General features: G+C 33.6%; 1 protein-coding gene across 4 annotated transcripts in view; it reads right to left on the bottom strand.

The window, feature by feature from the left end:
* The window catches only part of Cnksr2 (connector enhancer of kinase suppressor of Ras 2), a 256,176-nt gene that overhangs the window by 21,289 nt on the left and 210,158 nt on the right, over positions 1 to 24,729 (bottom strand). For all 4 annotated transcript variants that reach the window (XM_077107065.1, XM_077107066.1, XM_077107067.1 and 1 more), the window contains 2 exons: positions 20,512 to 20,612; positions 18,553 to 19,099 (listed from right to left, as the gene is read on the bottom strand). In XM_077107065.1, the coding sequence (XP_076963180.1) occupies positions 18,553 to 19,099; positions 20,512 to 20,612 (648 nt within the window). The remainder of the gene's footprint in view (positions 1 to 18,552; positions 19,100 to 20,511; positions 20,613 to 24,729) is intronic.

Raw genomic sequence — 24,729 nt, 5'->3', positions numbered from 1 at the left:
ATGAGGTTTCGCTTTACTTGATAGAGCATGTTAATACTTATCATGACTTGCTGCAATAAAACAAAAAATTTAATTCCTTTTTTATAAGTTTAATAATATACACAGAAAAAGTATCTGAAAGGATACATTTTGCTAAATTTATCCTAAATTAAAATTATGGACCTGAAGGTCAATATATACTTGAAAACGTTTTCTCTGTTGTCAGAATGTATTAGTCTGAATCTCCAGATACGTTTTTAACTAGCTGGAAGTCATGGATTATGCTATTTAAACTCTGTTTCCTCATCTAGAAGATGAGGATAATAATAATGTTTACCTCAGTGGTGTTGTGAGGTTTAAATGAGTTACATTATATAAAGACCTTCAAATACTGCCTGGCACATAGTAACCCTCATTAAAAACTGTTAGCCAGTATTTATAATAGATTAATGTGTTCAACAAACCTACAAAATCTAAACAAAATGCATCATATTATTAAAAATGCATAATTCTTATTGATATTTGTGTTTTACCTTAGGGAAGGCAATTCCATTTTAACATTTTTTCATGTGGGAAAATGTCTTCTTTCTATATATGAGTAACATGAAAGATTGAGATTTATGGGCATGCCTAACTCTTGCAGATTGCATTTCAAATCCAGACTATGTAGCATACTTTTATAGAAAAAATAAATCATTAAAATGTCTTTCATTTTAACAGACAGGTATAGTCCATAGGAGAGATAAAAAGAATCTTTCTGAGAAAACAGTGAAAGTAAAAGGACAAAATCCATATAATTCAGTCAACTGACTCAGAGTGCCCTTGACATCAAATTTAAAATTATTTCACACAAAGACTTACAAGGTATTACTATTGTAAACCTAACTTAAATGAGATTTACTTTAGAATGGAACATTAAAATATCTTCAGCTTTCAATTCTTCATAATTTATGTTATGTCATTGAATATATTTTACTAAGCAATTGAAACATGTAATAAATAAATCCTACTAATATAAATGGGATTATTTCTTATACCAGTGAGCGTTCAACATTTGCTATTAGATAGCTTAGTTTACACATTAATGTGGCAGTATCCCCCAGTTCTTTTTTTCCCCCTTCAGTAATGGGAATTAAACTTGGGTGTGCTTTATGGATTGAGCCACATACTTAGCCCTTTTTATTTTTATTTTTTTTTTTTACATTTTGAGACAGGGTCTTGTTGAATTGCCCAGGCTGACCTTGAACTTGGAATCCTCTGCCTCAGCCTCCCAAGTACCTGGGATTATAGTTGGTAACTGAGATTATAAGCATGCATTATCATACCTGGACCATTTTTTGTTGTTTGTTGTTTTAAATTTTTAATTTTTTTACCCTCAAGATTCAAACATAAAAAAAGGATGTTGAAAAGCTGTTTTGAAATAAGCCACCTCTGTTTATTTTTTTGCTGTCAAATCCTATAACGTAACACATTTGAGCTTGTCATCAGGGTGAAACCATGTCACTTCCTTAAGTACTATAATTCTCCCTGATAACACCTTCCTCTCCTTATTTCTTCCACTATGTCTAATCTTTGATCTTACCAAGAACCCAGTCCATTATTGAATCCACCTTTTTACTCAGTAAAGACTCCTCAATTCCCTCACCCTCTTGGGTAGGAGCTATATGTACTCTTTCCAATATGTGCTTTCTTATTCCTGCTTGGCCACTGAGAATTGCTAGAGAAAATTGTATATCCATGCTGATCAGCACTATTCTAAATTTTGTGTTTTCTGTCTTCAGGCTACAGAAGGCTATGTGGCAGACCTCTTATTAGAGCTTGGTTAGCTCAATATCCAATTCCCCCGTGAGGCATAGTCCAAGATCGCATGATACAACTAAAAGCCCTACTCCCTACCTGAGGATCTTCCTTTGAGCAGATTACTTTATCTCCACATTTGGAGAGGAGTTATCATTCCTTCCATGTGAATCACTGAAGTAGTTTTCTAACTGGTTTCACTATCATATATTCTTCCACACAGATACATGTACATTTCCAACAGAGAGGCTGTTCCAAAACTTACTGTATGATTATATCATCTTCCTATTAAAATCTACTTGAAGCCCTTCAGCATATTGAAATACAGTGCAAACCCCTTGGCATGATATACTAGGGACTTCATAATTTAGTTCTAGCTTAATTCTTTGTCTCATCTATATTACCATGTTGTATTTCTCTAAATTATATGTTTTCTTCATGTCTACATTTGCTGATGCTATTTCTGACACTGCTATGTCAAGGAAGAATGATTCAGTCCTTATATGAACTGATGACTATCATCACTAAAGGGTAATTTAATGACCTAGACTGTCAAGTTATTCATGTGTCATTAATATTAGGAGTAGATGAGGTGAGTCAAAATCTTACTGACTCAGGATGAGTTTTTAATTATAAATATAGCTCATAATACTCTCTCTAAAGGTGCTTTTTTATTGACAGAGGCTGATTACAATGAACTACTATGAAAAAATCTTATCTTACCACCTTACTACCTTGGGGAAATGTTGGAATAGGTTGCAGCCAAATGCTTGTTATGGGTGGGTTTATGGCTATGTCTAACACTTTTAAGTTTTTAGGTCCTTTAAGCAGACTTTGAATGGCTAGCATTTTGAACCATATGGGTCATATAAAATAGATACCTTTATAACATACCCATTAGTTTCTGCTTTAATATTTTAAAAATGCTATTTTCTTATCTTCTCATTTCTATATTTCCATAAAAATATTGTCAATTTAAGAGTAAATTTTACCCATCTATTTATGATTTACTTATCCATTCATTTCTTTTTATAATAATATTTTATTTTAAAAATAATCTTTGAAAACTGAGTTGAGATAATTTTAATTCTTAGTGACTAGTATTCTCTAGTCACTAAGAAGATCTGCTTTCTTATACCACTGGATCAATTAAATGGCTTTTCTAAAAATTCAGGCATTTCATTGGAGACAATTAAAACATAAAAATTAGTATTCTATCTTAATGAAGCCTACTGGCACATGCCACTCATTTTCACTTAATTGGGCCACAACCACCTGAATTATGAGCTACTAGGGGTAGAACACAATTATGTCAGATATTCTCAATCTAAGACAAGCTCTGACTTTAGAAATTGAACAATAAAAAGAATAAAAGTTCAGTTAGGTAGGTAAATTAATACATCACAATTCTATTTAAACTGAAAATCAATGGAACAATTCACAATAGAAAATAGAGCAGTCCATTCTTTAAAAAAAAAGTGGTAAAGGAGATCTCATGAAAATAGAAGAGAGACTAGTAGAATAGAGGAAGGGGATTAAAGGGGAGGGAGGAGGGGTAGGGAAAGGGAGGGAGGGTGGAATGAAATCGACCAAACTAGCCTCTGTACATATATAGATATATCACAGTGAATTTTACCTTTATGTATATCTATAAAGCACTAATTAAAAAAAACTATAAATAAAGAGAAGACCATGGGGCTGGGGATGTGGCTCAGGCAGTAGCGCGCTTGCCTGGCATGCGTGCGGCCTGGGTTCGATCCTCAGCACCACATACAAACAAAGATGTTGTGTCCGCCGAGAACTGAAAAATAAATATTTAAAAAAATTCTCTCTCTCTCTCTCTCTCTCTCTCTCTCTCTCTCTCTCTCTCTCTCTCCCTTTAAAAAAAAAAAAGTTGCTGAGACTGGCCACAGACTTGTCATCCTCCTGACTCAGCCTCTCGACTCTCTGGGATTATAGGTGTGTGCTACTACACCTGGCTATAGTTTGGTTAAAAAAAAAAAAAAAAGAGAAGACCAGTAGAGTAGAGGAAATGAAATGGGGGAAGGAGGTGGGGAAGGAAAGGAAAGTACTGAGAAATGTATTAGAGCAAATTACATTCCAAGCTTGTACAATTATGTCAAAATAAACTTCAACATTATCTATAACTATAATGCACTAATAAAAAAACTGAAAAAGGATTCTAGTTTGTTCCTGTTCTATAGTCATAAGAATTTCAACATCATAGACATAATTCTCACCATTTTAACTCCACAAAATGGCACTGTAAATATAATAAAAGGCTCTTGAGAGTTTTTAGTCATTGTTTATCTATATGGCCTGTTAGAACACCTGGTTTATGATTACTTTTGAGATTTACTTTTGTGATGCTAATGAAGTCTTGCTTATAAAACTTCTGCTGATTGTCAAGTACAAAAAAACTATATTATGTCTCTTTCCTTCTTTTCAAACCTAAAATACTAAAGGAATTAAAATAGTCCTGCACTTTTTGAAAATAATTTATCAGCTGGTTTAAAGTAGCTAATTTGATGTCAATGATCTTAATATACTAGAAATTCAGTTCTGTATATCAGTAATGCATAGGACTTTCTTCCATATTTCAGAAATCGAAGAGTGATTTTATGTCATCAGTGGAAATATTGTTGATGTTTACTAAATTGTTCAGGTAATTTGGCTGTCTCATCACATTATCATTGTTGGGGTATATTTATTAAACTTTAAAAACATGAAGGTCATTTATAAACTCACTTAATAAAATTTTCTATACCATAACTTATCACAAAGCAAATTTTAACACACATAGCTTTCTTTTTCCAACAATATATGGTATTTTATAAGCTACAAACCCATGAAACAGTGTTATTTAATGTGTATTCAGTTTGAGTTCCATGACAATGAAGTGCATGTTACACGCCTTATTTAATAGGCACTTGCTCAGTGAATGATAGGCAAATAATTTTTGAAGGGCTAAATCAAGTTTGTTTATTTTTACCATCATGAGAGGTACGAATTCCAATTGTTTCTATAATGTTAACTGTTCAGTTAGAAGAGGGATACCACTGGCCATGTGTGAAAATCTCAAGAAGTATTATCAATGTAGCTTAATATCACTTTTTGTTTTATAATTACACATTCTGAAATGTCATCATTTATTCTCTAAAATAATAATAAAGATGATTACCTTGAACAGACATCTTGTTTTTTTATAGGCAAGCAGCAGGTATTTAGCCCTAGACATTATAGCAAGATAATATAGAAAACAAAAATATTCAAATGTTGCCCCCAGTTATATTAGCTCTAAAGAGCAGAAATTAGTAGTACAGTTTTATACTACAGAGTATCCCTTATCCCAAGCACTTGGGACCAGAAGTGTTTCAGATTTCATAGTTTTTTTGAGATTTTGGAATGTTTGCATGGACTTTACTGGTTGAGTATCCTTCATCTGAAAACCCAAATTTGAAATGTTCTTAATCTAAAATGACCCTATGCAAAACCCCCCAAATTTTAAGTTTTGGATTCTGAAGCATTTTGGATTTCAGATCTTCGAATTAGGGATGATCAATTTGTATCAAGGCATTATTACTTTATATAAAAAGCCTTAAATGAAAGGTATGAATTCCAATTGTTTCTATAATTAGAATCTATTATTTATAGGGGATGCGAAATGATAATTCTTAGAAACAACTGAAGGTAGTTGACTAAAGAATATGGCTGATCTAGGATAGGTTTAGGTTTAAAATATAAGCTACTAGAAAATTTTGGTTCTCTTATTTCTTTACTCTTACTAGTTTACTATCTGCAGGGTTCCCATACTTTATCCTGGCATGTTTAGGTATTGACTGAGGATGCATGAACAATGGATTAAAAATCCTGGGATTGGGGTTGTGGCTCAGTATTAGAGTACTCGCCTTGCATGTGTGAGGCGCTGGGTTCAATCCTAAGCACCACATAAAAATAAATAAATAAAATAAAGGTGTGTGTCCAACTACAACTAAGAAAAAAAAATTTAAAAAAAATCCTGCAAATTATCCTCATGAAGTCACCAAAGTTTTATAGTGCTACTTTTCCATTAATTGGTTAATAAAAGTTGGCAAATCAGGTTCTATGAAACCCTCTGAATATTAAAAAAAATAAATGATATTATTTGAGCATCATTATTTTCTGTTTAAGTCACTAATAATGCTAACTATAGGATTTAATGCATTAAAGATGGGATGAATACATGTAATTACTGTATGCATTAAAACCCAGATAATTTAATGCTTCATAAATAGAAAGAAATGAGTAAAACCCTGTCTTAACACTGAACAACAGGGAAGAACTTTTGTGGCCCTGGAGACGTAAAAGAGACTATAATAGTTCAGTGGGAGTGAGTGGTATGTGTCTGTAATCTCAGCTACTTGGGAGGCTGCAGTGAGAGGGTCACTTGAGCCCAGGAATTTGAGAGCAGCCTGGTCAATATAGTGAGATTCTGTTTTGAAAACAAACAACAACAACAACAATAGCAGCAATATATATATGGGAGGGGTGGGGAGAGAGAAACTAAAACAAACTCATCCTATAATTTTGTCTTTGTTTTTATTTCTCTAACAGTGAGAGGAAAACACAAAGTTGAATATGGACCATACAGGAAAGAAACATGATTTAAAAACTCCAGTAAGACAAATAGAAAATTTTAATGAGAGATTAAAAAAAAATAAAATTACAGTAATATAAACATAAACTGTCTCAATGAGAGAGGGAAAAAGAGATTCAGCTCAAATCAAGGTAGTTACAAGAAATTTACTTAGGAAAAGCTTTAATTTAAAGAAAAATTTTATAAAATATGGAACGAGAGGCCACTAAAAATGAATTAGCAGAGAATAATACCAATTGCTTATACAAATGCTATGAAGGTAAATGTTCAATTGAGGCTTGGGAAAAAATATAAAGAGCTTTTAAAAAAATCATAAAAAATGGTCTAAGAAGGTAGAGCCATATTGTTTCAATGATATTTAAGGCTTTTTCTGCAAGAAGAAAAGTTTTAAACTAGGACATTACAAAAAGAAACACTTCTGGAGACAAGGGACTAAGAAGTACTCTGTGGTCCCCCTGAACCAGTAGTTTATAATGTTAGACAACAAATGAATGTTTTGTAAATTATTATAGGGCTATGGTTAGAATACCTTGAGACTTAATGCTTAAGTCTTAACAGAAGAGCTGTTATCCAAAAAACCAAAACCCCAGCATAGGTTCTACAAAGCACAGGCTGATAAACCTGATATAAATGCATGGTGAAGTTTTAGAGAAGACTATTGGGATGAGTTTTGATTTTTAATTTTGATTGTAGGATGAATATAGATTCAATCATGAAAATGAAGCATTTTAAACTAGATTTTTTTGGGGACAGTACCTATAGGCTGGGAGATAAGTGGAAAGTCATAGTCAGTGTATGTTGCATGAGATGAAACTCTGCATGATATCCTTATGAATAAAGATATTGCAATAAGGACTGAAAGACATTAGGTGGATTCAGATAAGCACTTTGAATGACTGAATTAAATTAACATACAAAGTTTTAAATCGAGAACTATAATGCTCTGTGCTTTGCCCCTTTTTATTTAGAATAATTTCTATAATTTTTTTCCTTAATAAATCAATCAGTTAAAAACAGAAAGGATGCCTAAAATTCTGGAGGACCTGGTAATGGGGAGCCCACTAAACTCAGGACCAGTCATTCCATTTATGGGCAAATACAGTAATTAGATCTTCTTTCTCAAATCAATCTACATTTATAATGTTCTTTGGAACTTTAAAGACCATCTTATTCTTTCCTTCCATAGGACAGCCTTTCAACTACTTGCTCTATATTTTTCTAAATTGCAATTTTAAGATTCTAAAACCAGGTAGAAAATTTGTCAGAGGACTGCTTTTGTATATCAATAAGAAAGAACCTTCTAGCTAGGTTGTCCAACATGAAATATCCTGCTTTTGGAGGTAGGCACTCCGAGACCCTAAAATATTCAAGCAGAGGTTCAATAACAATTTTTCCAGTATGTAAAATGTGTTTATATTTTGGGTGGGAGGGTGGACATATTGTCTTAAAACTCTAGTTCCATAATGAGACAGCTATCGTGCCTATTTACATGTAGCATGAAACATTATATGCCTAACTGAATAAAAACAATTTATCTAATAAATGAACCCTTTACCTTAATATAAAGCATTTTCAAATGGGTTCTGTAGTGTTACCAGAGTGATACCACCAGTAATAACACATTAAAAAAGATGCATGCTATAAATTTAAAGAAACATTCAAAGCTAAGGCTACCTTTTCATTTAATTATTCAGCAAAGTGTTTCAGCATTAGTGCAAATTATTTTTGGAAGGGTAAACATCTTTCCAACCTCTAGTGCTGGGGCAAAATCCTTCTAATTAAGTTAATAAAACCCCATCATGAATCTCAGAACCCAATATGCTAAATAAAGAGGAGGCTGCCCAGCAACTATATAGTGTGTAAAAAAAGACAATAGAGTTCAAAGTGAGGGGTGGGGTTTATTGTCAGAGTTGCAAGATTGCATTAAAGCCACACTGATTCCAAGTTGTCTCTCTTTCCTTTTTTTTTTTTTTTTTTAAAGAAAAGGGATATAAACTCCTGTGTGTTAGCATTGTTAAAAAGCATTAAGAAAACAGCAGAAATGGTGGTAGTGGTGGTGGTGTAAAATTCAAGTTCTGTGATATCAAAGGCTATTTTCTCTCACCTAGAATCCCAAGGTATATGCTTTTAAATGTCCATTTCATAAGTCACAGAATATACTCTAAAATTAGTTTATGGAGTTGTAGTGGGGCAAAAATAACAAAAATATCAAGGAAAAGAATATAGCAAAAAAACACAAAAAAGTCATGGGTGAGAAAGATAAGAAGTCTTAAAAGAATAGATCTTGAATAGAAGTCAATAGATTCTATGGATGATTTATAAAAATAAAAAAGAGCATAATAAGAATATCAGACTTGAAATCATGGAAGATAGGGATTGTAAGCATAGAGCAATGTTAAAAACAAGGCTTGAAATTTTAAGGTTCAAACTTCCCTAAGACAGACATTCAAAATATAGTACAATTTTCATTATCTGGCACTCTGCTAACATTCCCTATGTTAATTTTTATGTGTTTGTTTGTTTTTTTGGGTACCAGGGATTGAACTCAGGGGCATTCAAGCACTGAGTCACATCTGCGGCCCTATTTTGTATTTTATTTAGAGACAGGGTCTCATGGGATTGCTTAGCACCTTGCTTTTGCTGAAGCTGGCTTTGAACTCACTATCTTCCCCAGCTGCTGGGATTACAGGAGTGCATCACTGCTCCTGATGTTAATGTTTTTTTCCCTGATAGTTAAATTCCCATGATGGTTATAAAATTAGGAAGCATTTTCTTAAAGAAATATTAATCTATGGTCAGTATAATATGATGTTCACTTCACGTTTTTGACATTTGATTAGTGGTAATCAGAACAGCTGAGTGACTTGAATGCTTATTCCTAAACCAAAGCTTAAGGAATGAGCCAAATCAGAAATAGCTCTTCAAGTGATCTCATATCTGATTCTAACCAGTCTTGTAAACTTCATGTAAGTGATAAGTACCTTAAAATGAAAACAGAGTATCATGTGCCATCTAAAACAATTATAAATTGGTTACTAGATAAAATTATTGTAACATTAAAGTAAAAAAGATGTTACATATTTTGCATTATTTGCTGTTTCATGTTACAAAAAGAAAGATCTATCTTATTTCTTAAAGATAATTTACAAATTTCTGTTGTAAGTAGACTTATGGAATAGCTAAGTATACTTCTAATATGACACCTAGCATGTAATAAATAAATGCCTGTTAAATGAATGAATACATGCTTCAAACTAACTGGATGATATGTTGATACAGTAAATCATAAATAAAATACAGAAATTTAGTTTACATTTCAGTAGGATAAATCTAAATATTGAAATGTCATAGCACCTATGATATATTAAATAATTCATAGCTCTGAAATGAATAAAAATTTGATAACTGAAATTGTTATTTTTAAGTATTTTAAAATTTCTGTAAAAGAACCCAGAAAGTTGATTTTTTTTGTGTGTGTGTGTGTGGTTCTGGAGATTTTATTTTAAAAGTAAAAGTTTTAAAAAAGGGGCTGGAGATGTAGCTCTCCATATTGCCTAGCATGTGTGAAGCCTTGGGCTCAATTCCCAGTACCATAAACAAAATATATACAATTGGCACTTTTTCCTTATTGACACATTAGTTGTGAGTATTGTCCCATTAATGGAAAAACTTCAAAATATAACATACTAAGCTATTAAGACCAGATATTTGGCCAAGATGTGCTTGTGGCTAAACATAAAAAGTCTGAGTGACCAGAGTAATGGAACTAGTGAGAAAACTAAAAAAATAAGAGAGAAAGATTTTTAATAGAAGGTTTAATGTTTAAAAACTTGAATCCCAAATCCAAAGGCAAATTGATTGCCAGATAAGGGACTCTGAAACCATTTGTGAGTTTTGCTTTTTGGCTTTTTAAGAATATACTAGAAATGTTTTATTTTGTTTTTTTCTTTCCTTTAGCTAACTGATAGACTCTGGCTCAGTTGTTGTCATCACAGAACTTTGGAATAAGCTTATAGTACTGAAAGATCTCCATACAGAAAGCAAAAATTTATATGACATTGAAGACTTAAGCAAGAAGTTAGGAGAACTTCTGATGTATGAGTCTAGGGGATGTGTGTGTGGAGGTGTATGTAAGAGTGCACAACAGCTGTTGCCCTTTTTTCTCACGTTCCTGTCCATCATTTTTGAAAAGGCCAACTACTGCATTTTCTAGAGTATGGGACTGAGGCTGGGTTCTGAAGTGGTAAGTTATCTCACAACACTGCTGTTTTTATTATAAACTTTTTGCATCAAAATTTTCAGAGAAAAAAATAAATCAATTAGGTCATGCTTCACCCCCTTACTCACACTGAATCACAGGAAAAAGAAATATGAGGAAAATGAATTTATGTAGTTCTATATGGACAGCATTCCTTTGTTTATTTTTATGTGGTGCTGAGGATTAAACCCAGGGCCTCACATGTGTTAGGCAAGTACTCTACCACTGAGCCACAACCTCAGCCCCCATAATTAATTTTTGACAGTAATCTTTGGAGGGTCAGAAGGTGAGAGGGTTTCTTTGTACTTTTATAATTGCATTATACACATATTATATATTCCTTTCTTTTGCAACAAGCATGTTATTATTACGAATTAAACAGCAAAAGAAAAATGTGGAAATTTATAAAATTTCCAATACATGTTGCATGGTACAATCCTATTATATCTCAACATGCTATCTATCTCCTAGCAGGTGGTAATCATAAGTGGTGAATTTCCTATGACGAGGAACAAAAATGAGGCATTTGGGACCATCAGCTTTCTGTGGCAAGGGTGAACAAAGCAAAAGGAGAATGAAATTAGGATATGTTCTTATATAATATGCTATAAGGTATGTCACTGAGAAACTGTCAATAAACTATTACTGAACTGAAAAAAAAGTGGTATGCTTTTTTGATGTGTGAAAATAGGAACAGGTAACAGTATGGCTAAATCTGATCTTCTGTCTTGATTAAAAAAAAATGTAAATTATAACTTGTCTTACTTATGCTAGGGAGGGACTGTCATCCTTTTATATGAGCTTTAATTCTTATTTAGCCACATTTTCTGCTGGTGTGATTATAGCATATAGCATCTAGAATTTTTCTTTTACCATTAATATCTGGGTTCATTACTTATCAACAGTTCTGAGATTATTTTTCTGACTGAGGCAGGGCTACTGGTTATTTGCTAAAGTACAAAGTTGCAATTTTAACACTTTTTAAAAACTAATTAAGATGAAACTAGGTGATGGACGACTTCCAAGGGAGAACTAAGGCTGTAAACCAAACATTGGTAGTGAGTTGAGTCACCCTTCTTTCCACAGGGAAAAGATTTTGGTAGGAACAACAAACAACCTATGGATGCTGGAAGATCTGGCTTCTAACTGGTTCACGACAATGAACTAATCATTTCAGATGTCATATTTTTGTGGCCTTCATCTTTGAAATTGGAGTAAAACAGGACAATTATTTCAACTATAGAGAATATGACTATAAAAGAGCCACAATACAAAGAGCAGTAATTCTAATTATTAGCATCTCAGCACAAAGAGGGTATGCTGAGCACATACAGTCCTGGCTAGCCCTTTCCAAAATACCTAAAATGAAGAATTCTGCAATGTTTTGATTCCTGTTTTATGTTGCATAATGGATAAACAATAACTTTAGCTCTATTATATAATAAAATAGATAAGAAATTAGGAAGAATGGGGGTTAGCTATTATACATTCATTCACTTATTCACTCAGTACTGTCTGGCCTACTTTGGGTTATATACTATTTTATGCCTTGGGTATACAAGACAGGAATAAAACCCCTGCTCTTAAGAAGCTTATATTATGGTGGGTAGAGGGTAGAGATGGAAAATAAACCAGTGAATAATATTTGATATTATATACATAGTGATAAAGCTGGGAAAAATATAAAACAGAATACCATACCAAAGCACAAATGGTGGTGATGGTGGTGAGGGGTTGCATCTGGATCACACTGGGTTGTGAGGGAAGGACTCTAACGGGAAGATATTTGAACTGAGACTAGAATGGTATGATCTATAAATAACTATTTAAGTAAATACATATTATAAGGTGATTTACATTAGGAATACAAGCTTCTTTTGAGTTCCCATATATCCAAAGTCAAAAAGGAAAGGAGTAGTGAGTGATAAGAAAGTGAAACAAGTGACATTTCTAATTCAGTTTGTAGACAACAGCTAATGTACAAAATTGCTGTTCTTTCATCATTTTTACCTATAAAAACAGTCATTCACATAGTTTAAGTCAATGTCTGAAACTAAGCAATTATAGGTCATGTAGTCAAGTAAACATTAGTGAGGTTTGCCAGGCCTAATAGTTATTTAAGTATTGTAACTGCCCTCTTTGCCTAAATTCAAATCTACATAAAATCTACATACAACCACATAATTATAACACTTGTTGGATGATTTACAATGTGTCAGATATGGACACTAAGTGCTCTCTGGCACTGCCTCATTTAGTCCTCACACAACCTCAAATGGTAGGTACTGTTACCATCTGATTTAACAATGAAGATATTGAGGTATAGAGGTATTAAATAACTTGATAATTCATCCCACTTGTAAGTGGCAGAGTGACAAAGCAAGAATTTAAACTGAGGAATGTCTTCAGAGATTGTACTCTAAGCTATGATCATTTATTATTTACAGAAAATATACCTTTCATTTATAAGGCAACAATAATTATATAAAACATGTTATATTTTCAGGGTTACATAATATTCACCTTTTAAAAAATATATCTAGTATTTTAGTAGCACCAAGACTTTGAAATGAGGTGACATGATCTGGGGCATGTGCTTGAATGTACATATTAAAAAAATGAAACAATGCTTAAACAAATATACTTAAAGACATAAAAATACACAACAATAGAGCTCCTCATACAGAAAGTAATGACAAAACGTTTTAGTACATTTATTTTATGACCTTGTGAATGGTTCAAGTGTAGTCTAAACTATTAATAATCATTCAATTTCCCTTGACATATAGGCATGGGCATATGGAACAACCCTGGCCAGTGATATCTGGGGATACGCCTGCTGAAGGGATCTAGACAAAGTTGCCCTTGATGTTACAAAAAGGACTAATAATAAAGTCTGGTCTTTGGCTTTCTGGATGCTGTCTTATGAGAAATGATGTGTGGAACTGTTGGCATTAAAAAAAATTAACTGAGATTTCTGACATTTAGAGAGCCATGAAATTTACCCTAGAATAGTCCCATCTCTGAACTTCCTATAGGTTAATGACTTTCCTCATCAATTGAGAGAGGTGTGATTAAAAAAAATCCAGACTCTAAGCAATATAAGAATTATATCAAATCCTCTGTGTTTAATGGCTCCCTAACAGTAATTTTTTTCAAAATGACAATATGATATTAAGAGAATATTTACTGCTTTCTAGATTTTTTCTGCATTTTTTCTTTATATATATGTTAATTACATAACTAGTCAAGGATGGCACCTTAAACTTCATAAAAGTGACATATTTAAGGTTTTCTGCCATTTATTCTGACTTTATCACATGCCTTTTTATTCCCATTGTTATATCCCTCTTCATTCATGTACTCCCTTTAAACTTAAACTAGTGTTTTAGATATTATTGATTATACTCTTCCAATTTCTTTGTATTGTGTACAGTTTACTTTGAAAATAAAAAAATGATGAAAAGTGCTGCAGTATTTTTATTTATTTTCAACTTGTTCATTACCCCCTTCAAAGTTTCATATTCTGAGAATATGAAACTTACCCTTGCCCATACATCTCCTATCTGAATGTTGTTAAAAATAAAATTCATGGATTTTTAGAAAATTTTCAGGAAATTACTCTAGGACCATTTACAATGATTCAAGTGGATTAATGTATGTTCTTCTGCACCACATTGGCCGTCATAGTTATCCAGCCTCTTTGCCTAGATAATTTCAGATATTAGGCTACTGAATATTAGCTCCTAAGTTATCAGTGGTATTCAAAGAATGCTAGATTTTGAAATATCACTTTAAAATATATTTCTCAGCAGATATTATTTTGAGAACATTAGCAATAGTTCATCCAGGTAACCAAATGTGTCTAGCAGCTACAAAGTAATAGATTTATCCCTCTCTAACCCCTCAAAAAAGACCTAGATTTTGCTTTAAATTGCTAAGTCCAAGCTAAATATCTACATAAATTAAGTGAGAAGACTGGTAGGCAATCTTCAAGGCAATGGAAAAAGAGAAAATTATAACTTCATTGAGTAAATGAAGACACCAAGAATGTATGGCTAGAAAAGAGTACCCTTATAACCGCCAAGGGGCACATCGGTAGGATTAAGGGATAAAGCTTTTGAAAACCTCATCTAAATTGCCTATTATGGCAAGGGAAAGAGAGATATTAAGACAACTTTAAGTTGTATTAACCAAAACAGTATTTTAGTGTTATGGCAGATGATTTCTAAATGAAACATACCTTTTTATTTTGTCTTATACTTTTATGATTTTTATCCCTTGAAAGTTGCATAGGCTGACATAATTAATAATTTAACAAAGGTATTATAAGGCCTACACCTCAGTAGCTTTGAAACTGTTAATTGGGATAATAGGAAATTACTTGTCTTTTCCCAAATGCCAGTGAAGTAGGTCAAGATAATTAATATGCAAGCTGACTTTTCAGTCAAAGGAAAACAAGACAAGTCTCATCTGTGTACTTTTAGTACATCCATTTCAGACTAAAATGAGTTCAGCCTGAGAAAAATCACAGTATGACTCAGTTAAATAAGTGAATTTTAAAATAAGACAAAAGATAGTTCAACCATGAGAACACAGATTGAAGTCTGTTCTAAGGAGGACTAAATTTACACTTCATAAGCACAGCCAAATTCCACATCCATAAGGAAACTGGAAAACATCCAGGGCATCATTTTAGGTATATCTTGCTTCTTAGATTATTTGTAAACTTGTAAGCACCATATAATATGTGCCATATTATATAAGGTAAGATGAAATATAAATGATAATAAATGGCTTTGGTTGATGACATAATTCTTCATCCTTAAGGTATAAGAAGGCCATATTTTTAGGTTCTCTTCCATTACTCCTTTTGCCCACTTGCTTGATGGTTCCTATTTTTAACTTTATGGCAAACTGAGAAAAATGTTTGAAGCTAGAGACATTAAACTTATTGCTTCTGCATGTTTGTACTTGAGTACAAATTTACTTTAGTAGGGTCAAATTGAGCAGGACAGTTAGTAACACACTGCTGTTAGACCTTGATTTTTTTTAAGTACTAGTTTCCTGCCAATCTGTGTGGTGGCACAGTGAGTGCACTGTACTGGAGAGAGTGCATGTAAGTCTGAGGCTGATGTAATGGCCACAACTTCATTCCTGTGTATAAGTTTTACTCTACTGGAATAACACCAAGCAGCCTGGTTTGAATAAGCAGCCTGCTCATATACTCCTAATGGCCAATCCAGGTGAGTCAATACTATGGCACCCTTAAACTAGACCTTAGTCTTTTGAAAACACTGATTTTAAACATACTGGTTTGCAAATGAAAAGTTCATCAAATTGTATATTCCTGAATATTAGAAATAACAATGCAAAACCATGATTAGAAAGGCGAACATGCATTTCATCAAATAAGAAACATCTTCCAGGCAAGCATGAAATGCAACTCTGCTGAGAACAGTTTGAAATACACTGAGACATCAAGTGGCACAATTTATGGAAAAATACCCAGAAAGCAATGGGGCCTCAACAATAGTGCACAGTCACTTCCAGCAAAGCTGAACTGACTGAAATAGCATGAATTGTCCCATAATATTGAATTGTAAAGAAAAATGTGCAATACCAAATTTACTGACACACTCACTATGGCTATTCTACCTTATCACATTTATTCTGCAAAGAGAACCCACTAAAAATGATGGACAGTACCAAATAACTACTCACTTAATTCACCTGGAACCTGAAAAAAATCCTTACCTACTTAGGGGTGCACCTGTATAGCTAACAATCTATCTAATCTACAGAACAATAAAAAAGAGGCTCTAGAAGAAATTGAAAGCTATCTATATAGAGATGCTCTGTGGGCTACTGGAATTTGGAAGGAATGGCAGGTACGGTGCCATGTTTTCCTTTTGTGTCCTAAGTATATTTGCTTCTAGTCCTTCCCAACACAATGACCAGGATGAATGGCTAAATACCTCACTTATTCATAAAAAAGACGGCATCAGTGACTCTGCTTATAGGAATGATGGGATATTTTCTAAACAGAATTCTCTATTTCAGGAGGCTGTGCTAGTTTCAACACAGTTTATTTTAACACAGCTGAGATAAAGTATTTTATACAATATTTTTAGAGTTAACAAACCTCACATACTTAGTCATAGCCATTATGCAGCAACTGGATGACAACTGAAATAAAATTTTGAATTCAATTTTAGAAATCAGTTCATTGATTTTGTAAACATTAGAATATTAAATATGTATTATTGCCAGAACTCCTAAAGAGGCCTAGCATGACTCCTAAATATTTTTTACAAGAGTCTTCCATAATCTCTGATAGATGTGAATGTTGGGAAGGCTTGGCAGGTAGTAGATGGTAATTACTTTTTAAAAAAGAATTAGCACATTACTTTTTAAATTTATTTTTTAATGTGGTACTGAGGATTGAACCCAGTGCCTCATGCATGCGAGGCAAGCACTCTACCACTGAGCTACAACCTCAGCCTGGTAATTACTTTTTCTACACCAATAGTATACTTTTTATAATATTTCTCATGGAAAGTACCTCAGCCTGTAAATTTTATTAAAAGCAATTCTTGTACTTGTTGTAGAAGATATAAAATCCCCATTAAATAATACAATGCAAGATCCATACCATAAAAGAAGGTCTACTACATTGTCTTGTCAATAATCTTCAAAGTGGCTCTCATATTAAAGGAGCCAAGCTTCACATTAAGATGAGGCTTTTGCCTTATTGGTAATTTGAGAGCTTTGAGTTGTTTTTCCAATTACAATGAAGAACTAACATGAATATATCCGGGAATCAAAGTCCTGCATACTTGTAAAATGGGTTAAAGGCTATTTTCTGTTTGTATCCATCAAAAAAGAGAAGTCTAATGCCCTAAGGGGACCAAATGAGTAACTCATTTCATAACCACTGGCTCTAATCATCTACACTAATCAGCTCAGATTGCATTTTGAATAGAGATGCAAGTGGTAGCATATTTCTCTTACACATTCAGGATTTATAGCCAAACCTAGTTTTTCTAACAAAAACAACTGAGTTATACCCTTAAACTAACCTAGTTTCTGGAGCAGTATATGATGTTAGGTATAAACAGATGCTTGGTATAGCATACTGGATAAAGAACTTGATACTTGGGAAACATAATCTTAATCTCAACAAGACAGAGGGTTACTTGATTGGCTTCTCTCTCTTCAGAGTTGAGTTCATATAAATTGAGCATTGTAATCAACATATATACCAAGAAAGCACATGGATGCTTTTGGCAAATTGGTTTCTAGAAACAAATACAACTATTTGGAATTGACAGAAATGCTATGTGACATCTCTCCTTGGAAAAATTGTCTTTTGTACTTTTCCTTTAAATCTGATAGTGAAAAAGGAAGATATATACATGTGTAGGTATGGTTGGGTGTATATGTGCATAAATATTTACCTATTTAACCAGGGCTCTGCTAACATCCTGTTTGAAGCATTTATAGTTTCTTAACCCAAACTCAGGGGCTAATCAGTGTGGACCAATGGGATGATGCATGCAAGTGAGAAGAAAGAGGGTAAGAGAAGGAAGAAAAAGAAATGAATATTATTAACCTTAAAAGGCAATAGGTAGTTGGGAGAAAAAGATTTTTTTGCTCCAGCTCTGTGTGTCCTGGGATAAAACTTCATTCTTCATTATATATAATTTTCCCCCAAGTTACTTAAGTTATGGAAGTAGGACATGAAGGGGGACCTGACTTCTTATTCAGCAAGATCATTATTTTAAGAAAAAGGGAAACAATTCTATTTTCCTCAAACAACAAGTTTGAAAAGTTTAGGCCTTTGTATACACAGGCTAAGAATCTCCATAAACATACTTACTTTTTTCTCCTATGTTTTCCCCTGCTGCTTCCCCTTCTTCCTCCTCTTCTTCCTCCTCTTCCTCCACCTCTGGGGGTTGCACATCATCCTGTGGGTCACAGGCACTAACCGGAGCATTCAGACAGCAGTGGTTGAACCCACTATCTCGAGGCAGAGTAAAACTTCGAGGCTTGCCCCCATTGCCATTTAGCACTTGCATCCTCTCACTCTCGGCCAAGGGGTATGGCCCATAGTGATCCTGTAGGTGGCACTTCTGAGTTGGAAGGGTGGATTGCCGCCTGTGCTCAGGGGAGATGGCTGCAGAATCAGAGAAGACGGAATCCTCCAGGGGCAGAGTCTGAAGATAGTGTAAGCCTGAACTTGTTAGTGGTGTCTCAATTAAATCCTGCCAGGAGCGGCGCTGACTGGCTGTCTTGCGAATGGGGGACACTGCACTGCTCCCAGTTACCTCCTGGCGAAACTCCTCATGAGAAGACTGAGACTGAGAGGTCTCTGTGGAGGAAAGCCGGCTGTGTTTTGCTTCCACATAAGGACTGGCACAACTCATCTGTGGAAAAGAGCCTCTGATCAATCTCCACAGAAATAAAAGACCACTTGGAGCATCAAGGAACACTTTAGAATTTTACCAAGGAATATTTAAGTGACTAGATTCTTACACTGTCATGTAATTACTAAGAAAATTGTTAGATATCCCAAAGTTAGGCCTCAACTTATAGTTTAAGAGACAGACTTGTATGTCTTAACATGCAGCTATACAAGGTTCTCATGAAAAATCTGACATTTCAACGGAAAATTTCACAATAATGAAAGTATGAGAAAATGTGAGTGAGAAATATTCAGCAGCTAAAACAAACACAGTTTTAAAATATACATTTGGAAATCCTGAAGTTTTGTCTGAAGATTCACATTTTTGGATTTTATGTAGCTTGGGGGTGAAGGCAAGGAGAGAGGCTTTTGGGTATAAGAACATGTCGCCCATAAACAGACTATACACTTCCCCTTCTTCATAGATGAAATGTCTGTTCCTATGGGTGCCACAGAAAAGCTGTATCATTTTCTATAGAGTTAAAAATGTAGGCAGGATGAGATTATACCTTAGCATTTGCCTTGAATATAGACAATATATGGTGTATAAGCTCAAAATAAAAATGAAATATTTTTTATTTGTGGTATTCAAAGTTTCAGAATTCTGGAGCATCATATACACATGTATATTAAACAGACTCCATGGTTATCTAAAAAGCTATATGCCAAACATTATAAATAAATAAATAAATAAATAAACAAATAAAGAAATAAATAAATTTTTTGGTGGTGCTGGGGATCAAATCCAAGCCAGGGCTTTACACATGTTAGGCAAGTGCTCTGTCACTGAGCTATACCCCAGATCTATAATACTATTTTCTATCAGTTCCTTGTAAAGGATATAAAAATGAACTTCACTAGTATATAGTAGATAAGGTCAATTTTATATCTTTTGTTAAGAAAACTTTTTTTGTGTTGATATCTCCATGAATGCTACTCTGACACAGTGTATGCTCTTAATAAAATTGGTCACATATTCTTCCTTCCTGGAATTTCTGGCAATGTTTTTTCTTTGTAAATTTGTTGGCAGTAAACCACTGAACCACATCCCTGGCCTTTTATTATATTTTATTTAGAGACAGGGTCTTGCTGAGTTGCTAAGTGCCTCGCTAAGTTGCTGAGGCTGGCTTTGAACTCTCAAGCCTCCTGTCTCAGCCTCCCGAGCCGCTGGGATTACAGGCATGTGCCACCATGCCTGGCTCTTTGCAAACTTAAAACTATTTTCCTTACTGATTTTAGACCCTCTTTTTTCATTTTTCCAAAGAAACCCACAGGTTGACATGAAATTTGCTACACAATTTTTAAACATATAAAGAGATGTTTCTTGTCAAAGAATCTGGTGATGTATTAAGTATACTTGTATTGTTAACTTACAGAAGGAGGCCGTGGGTATGTGTCATAGGGTGGTGGAGGACTGTCTTGTTTTGGTGTTGATGGAGTATCTGCTTCTTCCTTGTCACTCTCACTCCAGTAATCTGGAAATTCACACACATGGATATATGGACATTCTATTAAATGTTTCTAATTATATTTTTCAGAAATGTACCTTACCAATTAACAGAAAGAAATTTAAATTCCATTCCAATACCATACCCCTGAGCACTCCCTTACCATAGTCATCAACTTCCATTTGTTGGGTTTTGAAGAGGAAGCAAGAGCAAAATTACCTAATTCTAACCTGCTTTCAAAGCAAGTGTTTAGACACAGCCATCATTAATGGATTCAAGAAAAGACACTCTGTAAGCCAAATCAGGTTTAATGTGCCTTTGCATCTAGACAAAATTATTATGAAGCTTCAATTAATAATTGATATTACATGATGCTTCTTAAAAGGTTTATCATTTTATCTTAGAGATTAATACTCAAAGAAAAGCAATACATATACTTTTGTGGATCTCTACAGATATAAACAGCTCCAAAATAATGTTCTCAATTCTTTTCTTTGGCTTCAATTCACTGGTTATCTAACTATCACTGTTTTCAGAGTCATGCTGACATGAATCCGTAACACCACACTCCCACCTCTCTTTGGAAACACATGGCAAACCCTGATCCTTGCCAAATGGAAAAGGACAAATCTACTGATGTGGCTACAGTTCTAAACTTCCAGAATGATTTAAAAGGGTAGAAAATGTAAGCCACTTGAGAAAGTGACTTGGCAGACCTCAAACAAAAGGGAAGGAGAACAATTCTCTGAGCTATACATTAGTAAAGTTAAATCAAATGCAGCAACAAAGTCAATAATCAGAAACTATTCCACTAATATCTCAGCCACCCCATAACTGATGGGTTAATGTTTTGTGATTTACTGGGGAAAAAAACCAAAGTGTTACCCATGCCAATTTCAGAAACTAAGAGAACAGGCATTAAAACAAAAAGATTCCTTAATCTCATGAAAATTTAAATTATAAAAAATTCCAAGGTTTAACTAATATTCAGATACTGTGAAAAGTCACAGTATCCTTTTTTTCCCCCATAGAGACCCTTCTCTTCCCAGGAATTCTCACATTATAATATTTTTATATATATTTTCCCTCTGGTGCTCATTAATAAAATTATTGGGGCAGTACAGCTAACATTTATTGAGAAATTATTGTGTGTTAAATAGAAGTAATGATTTGAACCAGGAAATTGCCTTGCCTTAAAATTCCAAGGACTGTTTCTGAGACTCTTTCATTTAATATAGTAGAAGAGTTTGCTAGGGAGTATACTGATAATCATTTAAATGCTGTACCCCCTTCTGATTTATAACTCTGACCACTATAAATAGAAACTCTTTAGCAATGAAGACTGGGTAAAAGATGTCCATTATATTCAGGCTTTAAAACATGAGGACACTGACAATTCTATTTCTATCTTAATTTTTCCTTTGAATAAAAGGTAGGAAATGACTAGTTAATCTAAATTTTATATCTGTTTTTTTCCATTAAAAAACAATGGAAATAATGGCCAGTGCCAGTCAGTATACTAAGTCTTCCTTCAAATTTGAATTGACATTTTTGCCCAGAAATAGGACCAGCAAACTCTGGTGGAAAAAGCATGACCTATATACTCAGGCAGGTATAGGTTGAATTCTTGGCTAGACACTTAGTTATTTTTAAAAATTTTGTTCTTATTAGTTGTACATGATATTTGACATATTATACATACATGGGGCATAACTTCCCATTCTTCTGGTTGTACAAGTGGAATTACATTGGTCATAATGCACATAGGAAAGTAATATCTGATACATTCTACTATCTTTCCTATTCCCATTCTCCCTCCCTTCCCTTCACCCCCCTTTGTCTAATCCAAAGTACTTCTAATCTTCCCTAAATTTGCTTATAATCTATAAAATGGGATCTAATAATAACTTTCCCTTTAGAGTTGTGTGTCAGGGATACTGAATAAGATAATGCAAATTCAAGTGCCTTGCACCTTGAGTACTCTCAACATATATTAGGACCCTTTATTTTTTTAGATGTATTTGCAGGTAGCATGCCAGGACAGTCTGAGCCAGTTTATACAGGCGATAAATGCCTGGTGGTCATCTTCTCAGGCATTGCTGTTTTTTTTTTTTCTTCCTCATAGCAAGTTCCAGTAATGAAAACTAAAATCTGGAGCCCTGGGTTCTGGGAGGATGGTTTTATGAGCGCCTGAAATCCAACTGGAAAGTCAGTGCTAGAGGTGAAGGGAGTGAGCAACCCTTCCACACAAAGCAGTGGGCTTGTCAAGATCACTCCACCATTCCCACTATTCCAGGAACTCTGGCTCAATTTCTCCTTGATGTTTACATTGATACCTTGAAGCCTTAAGGAGAAAATATCTCAAGTGGTCCTTATTAGTACACTGAAGAGGAGATGATCAGCATTTTATCCAGGGCTCTATAGCTGTCATTATGAGTGACAAAGATTTCAGGAAGTTCCCTCTCTACTTTTTCTCTTCAGCTAAATTAGGAAGAATTCTAATCCACTATTTCATATAATTCTTGGTTTATTAAGAAGCATCACTGATCTAAACTTTTCTTGGGTGCCTTAGAAAAGGCTGAAATACCACTTTGCAAGTTAACTTTTTTTCTTACACTAAGTGGTGTGTGTTTGAGAGAGCAATTCCAGAGAAGAAGCTACACAGAAAATTTAGTTAGTCTTTTTGTGTTTGTGTGGAAAATCAGGAGCATACCATAGCATAAAGGCTTAAACTAGTCTGATTTTTATTCTAGGATAAATTATCTTTGTAGCTTTCTACATAGCATAAAATAAATGGATATTTCAACATTGTTACAATGACATATAATTTTATAAATAATCATGAATAAACAGTGCCATCACTAGAAGAGGAAAACTTCCACTTTACTTTTGCATGTTGACATAAAAGGATAATTTTAAATTGAAATTTTCATTTAAAACTATCAAAGAAACATATTTCATTCATTTTTATTTGGTCAAATAATTATGAATACCTTATATATGATTTAAAACTATCTGACTTGAAGCTGGAAAAAACTGGAAAAATTACCAACAAATCATGATTAGCCAAATTGTTATTTTGGTTGAATTTAGTGTAATCCTGTTTTCTCTTAACTACAAATATGAGTACTCAAAGAAAACCCTACAGCCTTCACATTTTTGTAAGTAAAGACAAATTCATTAAATTTTAAGTTAATAAAGAGTCACGTAAAAGTTACACTAGATATTTAAATAGAAAAAGTGGCAGTTGTTTCTTTGCATCTTGATGAAATATTTCTAAACTTCAAGGAGCTTTATTTTATTTTAAAAATTTAATATAAATATTTATTTAAAATATTAATAGAAATATAAAATCAAAATTATACATATTTATAGGTTGCCTTGTGATGTTTCAAATACATACGTGTGTGTATGTAATGTTTAAATAAGGTTAAACATCTACCTCTTCAAACATCATTTCTTTAGAATAAAATATTTAAACTCCTTTCTTCTAGCTTTTTGAAATATTCAATATCATTATCTACAGGCTTCCTACTGTATAATAGCATACCTAACTTATTTCTATCTAACTATAATAGTACCCATTGATCATCCTCTACCTCAATTCTGCACATCCTCTGGCAGTTACCACTCTACTCTCAACTACAAAAGAGCTGTATTTTGTATGAAGCTTAACTTCAATACTGAGAATGGTAATCAGGTATCAGCTATCAAATTACTACAGAAGTGTGGAGTAGACATGTGCATGTATTAGTTTTCTATGTACAATATCATGATACCCTAATTATGAATAAGACAGGGGGTCTACTATGGTTCTGAATATGTTAAAGTACCTTAGGACCATATACTTTATGTGAAAATTGAAATTACTTCAAAGATTCTGGTCGCACTGCATTAGCAAAAAAAGACTTAAATTGTAACTCTTAGCTTCTGCCTATGATTTCTACCACACTTCAGTAGGCATTAAAATATATACTTACATGATTGACCAGGGCAGCATGAACCCACAGAATACTTTTTGTAACCTGTGTATGCAATATAACATACCAGATCTTTCATTTTTAATGAAATTTGGTTATATAAATACTGAGTACAAAGAAAATCCACTGAAATAAAGACTATGCTCAGCTTTAAATAATGTCCA

Source organism: Callospermophilus lateralis, chromosome X, assembly GCF_048772815.1.
Source record: "Callospermophilus lateralis isolate mCalLat2 chromosome X, mCalLat2.hap1, whole genome shotgun sequence".
Taxonomy (NCBI): Eukaryota; Metazoa; Chordata; class Mammalia; order Rodentia; family Sciuridae; genus Callospermophilus; species Callospermophilus lateralis.
Note: the sequence above shows the minus strand (reverse complement) of the source record. Positions and strands in the feature narration are given on the sequence as shown.